Below are 6,424 nucleotides of genomic sequence, written 5' to 3' on the forward strand. Positions count from 1 at the left end.
CACCCCGCCCTTTTCCCCCCCAAGAAAGGATCAGCTCCTTGTTCAGTTGCCTCCTTACACACCTGCACAGACAGATCCACTCCACTGTAAAGAGCTCATTAACTCCCCCGGTCACAGAACTGCAGGTGACCAGCGAGCAGAACCAAACCAACCAGCCACCCAAGGGAAAGTTCAGTGCAACAGCTGTTCTGACAAGCTCTATTGCATTAGGACTGCAGCGAGCAGGAGATATGATTCTCTTCCTGCCAAATGTATGGTGCTTTGAAGGCAGGTGAGTAGGGACAGGACAGCTGAAGAGCAGTCCACTCTAAAATTCAAAGGCCCCTTCAAGGAGTCTCATACATTTGCAGGGTACCACAGGTGAATGGAGAGATTTCTTCTGAGCAACCAGCTCCCTATAGGAGTCACCTTTGCACACCCAGTGAAACCAGACACCTCTTTACCTAGTTAGTATTTCCAGGGACAGAGATCATAGCAGCAGTGAACTTACCTCAGCCTATTGCAGCTATTGCAAGAGCGGTCCCCTTCAAACAAACCAGTCATTGTTTGCTTACCTGCCTCTCTTCAGGAGGCTGCTGTCCCCCAGTAGAGAAGCTCTTCAATCAGAGGTCCTGGAAGTTATTAAGTTTCGCCAGCAGATAAGCACACAGTGGGAGATGCTTTCAGTGGCATTTGAGGCAGACCCTGAAAGCATTATTTCAGTGGGAATGTTCTTCCACTTTAAAAGAAGTTGTATTAAAGCAATGGAGTCGCAGGCCCATTGACACTGTTGAGTCCTGCCCCACATCAGCAACCACGTTCTCTACAGAATGCATTTCAGATCTTTATTTTAAGAAAATCCATGTATTACAAAGAGTATACAAGAGCACACTGGTCTTACATGCACACACACATCTGTCTTCCTGCAACAAGTCTCCTGTGACAAGGAGCTTTAAGGGGGGGCTGAATTAGATTTCACAGAAACTCAGTTCTCTGAAAGAGGGAGATTCAGTATCCACATCCTAGAGGCCATGGAAGATTCTGCTCTTCTCCAGGAAGCTGTGGATTCTCCTTACAAGTTCATTTTAAAAATGAATGACATTTAAGGTAGCCCCACCTGCTGGAATAGGTTCTTGGGTGCTGGGGAAAAAGTTCCCACTCCCTGTTCTCCTAGTCCAGTTTGACATATTAATCATGTTCCACTGTACTCTTGGTTCAAATGATCCTATAGATTAACATGGCCTTTTGGTTGCCTTTGAGAAAAATAAGAAAGTCACTGATTGCCCAGCTCGGAGAGCGTGTTAAAGGAAATGCCGTCAAACTGGCTAGGCCCAATGTTTACCAATAAATGAGGGTGCAGGCTGTCAGACTCTCCTGATTAGAATCTTCCTTATCTCGACATGTCAACTCCCTCACCCTCAAAGGAGAGGGTGCTGCAACCTTTGCTGCTGAGACCCAACAGCCATCCTGCACACTGGATTGCAGCGCAGTTGTGAGTATGCATGGCATGCCAGCCAGCTGCTCTGTGTGGCCTTGGCATGAGACAGTTCCCTTACCACTCAGAACAGAACAGAGAGCACAGGGGGGGCATGGTGGGTACTTGCACCCTGGGCATACCAACCAAAACAGGGTTCAGCAGGGATAATTTCAGGCCACAAGACTTTGACAAGAGACCCTTTTCCCAGCGTGGCAGGAGGCAGCTCAGGAGAAAGAGCACTGCCAGCACTCTCGAAAAGAACCCGGTTCACTTTAGTTCCTAGGCAAACTAATTGTAGATATTTTTAAATCCACTTTACTTAAAAAAAAAAAAAAAAAAAAGAACAAAAGCTCTGCCTCAAATAGATTGTAAAGTAGGTAAACATTGGGCCTAAACCACTGGCTCGCATTCCCTGGAATGACAGGACAATCCCATGGGGGATACAGGATTTAACACACCGCAGTGCCAACAGATTAACTGCAGAGGACCCTGGTCTAACCCGATGGGTAAGCCTTCAGAATCTTCACATCATCTACTGGGCGATCTTGGGCATTTGTCTCCACCATGCCCACTCTGTTCACCATCCCGATCCCTTGGCAAACACGGCCAAAGATAGTGTGCTTCCCATCGAGCCACTGGGTTGGTGCCAAGGTTATAAAGAACTGACTGCCATTCGTGTCTGGGCCGGCGTTAGCCATGGCAAGGATTCCTGCACCTTTGAAAGAAAGGGTACAAGTTAGTAACCTGCCCTTAGACTGAAGATCTGAAGCCATTTCAGTTAAAACCAAACCAAACGCAAAAAAACAGATCAGTCTCTTCCTAAGCCAATTACTTCTGGTAGCAACTAAGGATCCAGTCATATGGCTTAATTACCAGGATCAAGCATGCAGCAAAAAGCTTCTTACAGTTATTCTCTACTCCTGTTAAACATCCTTTGTGTGCTCAGCTAGGGTAATTCTGATTAAGTGAGACTCACGCACTGTAATTTGTTTCCATAAGGACGCCAGTGCATTGTAACTCCTGTATAAACAACAGAAGGGGGCCCGGGAGCCCTCGCAGTTGAGGTCTTTAAGAACTGAATTATAATGTAAGAACAGTTTAGTTGTATTACACAGAAAGTCTATCGCCACACTGCACTCCCGGCTGAGTTCGAACATTGTGTTTGTAACAACCCAGCCGACCTTTACCTTAATTCACAGAAATAATTTTAAGGAGGCAAACACATCATTCAGCCCTTGGGATTTGTGATTTAGCACAAGGAGTTCTGCTGGTGTTAGACCACTGATTAACTATCCTCGGGAAGAGACTACTTAGCTGAAAACAGGACAGCTGTAGCATTAACTCTGCAGGCTTAGGGGTCATAGCTCCTCGATTCCATTCATTTAAGGAGGAGAGGGTACCATGTTATTGTTTATTTGTCCGCATGGCGACCCTAGTTAGTTGTTACTTTTTCATTTTCTGCCAAGTGTCTCTTTAATGCTTCACTTGTCGTTAAGAGCTACCAAGCCTGTAGCCCTCACTCCACCCAGACTCCCAATGACTTCTGCATAAAGACAGTGGGACTGAGCCCTAAATTGGTGCTATGCCCAACTTGCAAGGTTAACAAAACACCCACATAAGTCCCTCAAATGGCACTTACCTGTAAATTTTAGTTCTGGATGAAGTTCATCTTCAAACTGCTTCCCATAAATGGATGCACCCCCTCTGCCTGCCCAGCGGAGAAAAGCAGATATGCCAATTCAGAAAGCCATCTTACACATTCAGGACCACTCTCACTGTCATACAAGTGCCAGCCAACAGTCTAGGAAATGCGGTTTGCTCAGTTCTATTGGTAACGTGTGATGCTGAGCAATAAAGACTAGGGAGACAGACGTGTATAAATTACCAGCCAGCGCAGGAGGGATAGCTCAGTGGTTTGAGCATTAGCCTGCTAAACCCAAAGTTGTGAGCTCAATCCTTGAGGGGGCCATTTAGGGATCTGAAGCAAAAAACAAACAAAAAAACTGTCACATCCCATCATCCAGTCCCCATTTCTGGTAGTCAGAGGTTTAGAGATACCAAAAGCATGGGGCTGATCCCTGCCCATCTTGAAGAACCTATCCTCCATGAACTGATCTAATTCTTTTTTGAATCCTGTTATACTTTTTGCCTTCACAACATCCCCTGGCACCAAGTTCCACTGGTTGACTGTGCACTGTGTGAAGAAATACTTACTTTTGTTTGTGTTAAACCTGCTGCCTATGAATTTCATTGGGTGAGCCCTGGTTCTTATGTCATGTGAAGGGGTAAATAACACTTCCCTAATCACTTTCTCCACACCAGTCATGATTTTATAGACCTCTATCATAGTCCCCCTTAGCTGTCTCTTTTCCAAGCAAAACAGTCCCAGTCTTTTTAATCTCTCCTCATATGGAAGCTGTTCCATACCCCCTAATCATTTTTGTTGCCTTTCTCTGTACCTTTCCCAATTCTAATATACCTTTTTTAAGATGGGGTGACAAGAACTGCATCACACTGTTCAAGGACTGGGTGTACCATGGATTTATATTGTGGCATTATGATATTTACGGTCTTAATAAGAACAGAGTAGTACTCACGTTGTAGGAACCTGCAAGTCTAGAAGCTGGAACCATGGGGGTTAGGGGACACTGCCGCTTTCACATTGCCACTGGGCACTTACTCTGCTTCCAGGTAATGCAGTCTAATAGGGCTCCCATTGCCATAGAATCGAAGCATCTCACAATCTGTAATGTATTTAACCTCACACCCCCCTGTGAGGTAGGGCCGTACTATTAATTCCATTTTACAGATGGGGAACTGAGGCCCAGAACAACTAAGGCTACATCTACGTTAATGGCAGCGTGTAGAGTATAGGCATTACACATATAGTTGCATACCACACTGAAAGGCTCCCCTTTTCCACACTGCCTCCCCCCGACAGAGCCTTTTCTCCACTGCTGGAATCTTTCACTGCAATGGGGAAAGACTCTGGCAGCGGGAGGCGGCAGCAGGAAATACCAGTGTCGAGGTAGGAGGCACTGCTTGGGTGTTTAGACAGCATGGAGGGTTTATACCCTAGGGGTTCAGGCATGTAAAATACTCTAAGCTCTGCCCCACCATCTACACTGCTGTTTATACCCAGGCTAGCTAGACATGCTGTATCTGTACTCTACAGGCAGCCTAGACGTACCCTACGTGGCTTGGTTGAGGTCATACAAGAAATCTTTATGGGCGCAGGGAACTGAACCTGCGTTTCCCCAAGTCCCATATTAATGTCCTAAACACTGGGCCATCCTTCTGCTTTACTTTCCACCTCCTTCAGTCCTCTGGCCTCCCTGGGATGGACAGCCGTTGGGACGCCGGTGAGGGCATACACTGGAGCAGGAAATGCCACCACACATATGCTTCCTTAAGGTCTGCTCGCGTCCTAACAGGGAGGTTTAGCTCCCACGGACACACTCACCCCCTGCGCCCACGAAGAGCAGACAAGGCTCCCAGTTGTGTACCCAGCGCACCCATTTTCGCTTTGGGCCTTACCTGTTCCCGTCGGATCTCCCCCTTGGATCATGAAGTCTTTAATGATCCTGTGGAACTTCGTGCCATTGTAATAACCCCGCCTGGCTAATTCAGCGAAGTTCTTACAGGTCTTGGGCGCGTGTTTCCAGTACAGCTCCAGGAGAATGGTGCCCATGCTACAGGAGGGAGACAGACCGAAAGGGCTCAGGGCTCCCCAGCGCCTGGGAGGGGGGCAGCGACGACCAGACCTACAGACAGACCCTGCGGGGTCTGCGGTGCGAGGGGCCAGTATCGTGCCGGTTCAGAGTCCGGGCTCTCGGGGGCTCGCCCCCCGCCCTGACCCGGCAGGTCACTTCTGCCCCGGGCGGACACGAGCCAGCCGCCGGGCTCTGGGGGGTGAGGTGGGGGGCTCCCCACGCGGGACACCCCGCCGCTGTCTGGGCAGGCCGTGCTTTGACCCCCGGACGTGCCCCTCCCGCTGCCAGCCTGCAAACCGCCCCGGGGCGCGAGACCCGAGACCCGCCCGCTGGGCCGAGCAAAGCGACCCAGGCGGCCCCCCGGACAGGGAGGATGGAGGCTCCCAGCGGCCCCTTACGTGGTCTCCATGGAGACGGCGGGCGGCTGCCAGGAGTCGGGGGGCACCGCGGCCATGCTGCTCCCACGCCGGAAACACTCCGCCCGGGGAAACAGCAGCGTGTGCGCACTTCAGGTGTCACAGCCAACCCGCTCCCTCCTCTCTTGGGACGCGGGCGGGTGCGCCGGGGGCGGGACCTGCTGGGGGCCGAGCGGCTAATGAACGCTCGGGTCTGAAACAGGCCGGGGGCGGAAGCTACCAATCAGCGCGCTGGGCGGTAACTTTGTTATTGTGACGTCCAGCAGGGAGAATTCGAATTTACCCACGCCCCTTCCATGCCGCGACTCTAGGCGAAGAGGAGAAAGGGCACCCCGGGGCCGGGGCCGGACGGAGCGGGTGAGCGATGGGGGCAGCGCCGCCTCCCGCGGAGCCTCAGGGACGCAGGGTGGGGCTGGAGGGGGAGCAGGGGAGTGGGAGGGTTGGGGGGATTGGGTGGTGCTGGGGGGCAGGGGCAAGGTGGGGTTGGGGGGGGGACTGGAGTGGGGGTGCGGGAGGGCTGGAGTGGGCATTAGGGGCACGGACTGGAGTCACTCTCAACATCCACCAGTAGTGGGCGAGACCCACCAGGGGTCCAAGTTAAAACCCAGCCAAGGGCCTTGGCCTCCCTGTGGACCCTTTAACTTTGCAGGGTGATGCCCGCAGAGGAGCGGAGCCGGCTCTCGCGAGGGAGGGGCTGTTGTTACTCAGTTAACTTGTGTTTGGTTTATTCTGTTACGTGGGGGCCATGTTGCATCAGTGGGAGGTCAGGCCCCTAGGCCAGGGGTTCTCAGACTTTTGTACTGGTGACCCCTTTCACACAGCAAGCTTCTGAGTGTGAC

The 6,424-nt window shown here is 51.1% G+C and overlaps 1 protein-coding gene across 1 annotated transcript; it reads right to left on the reverse strand.

Moving 5' to 3' along the window:
- Positions 1-810: 810 nt before the first annotated feature.
- PPIL1 (peptidylprolyl isomerase like 1) lies at positions 811-5,646 on the reverse strand. The gene is made up of 4 exons (XM_065402373.1): positions 5,568-5,646; positions 4,994-5,148; positions 3,096-3,164; positions 811-2,171 (listed from the first exon to the last, which is right to left on the reverse strand). Exons 1-4 carry the CDS (start codon positions 5,621-5,623, stop codon positions 1,951-1,953), a joined length of 501 nt encoding a protein of 166 aa, XP_065258445.1. The 5' UTR covers positions 5,624-5,646; the 3' UTR covers positions 811-1,950.
- Positions 5,647-6,424: the final 778 nt, after the last annotated feature.

The sequence above is a fragment of the Emys orbicularis genome, chromosome 4 (genome assembly GCF_028017835.1).
Source record: "Emys orbicularis isolate rEmyOrb1 chromosome 4, rEmyOrb1.hap1, whole genome shotgun sequence".
NCBI lineage: Eukaryota > Metazoa > Chordata > Testudines > Emydidae > Emys > Emys orbicularis.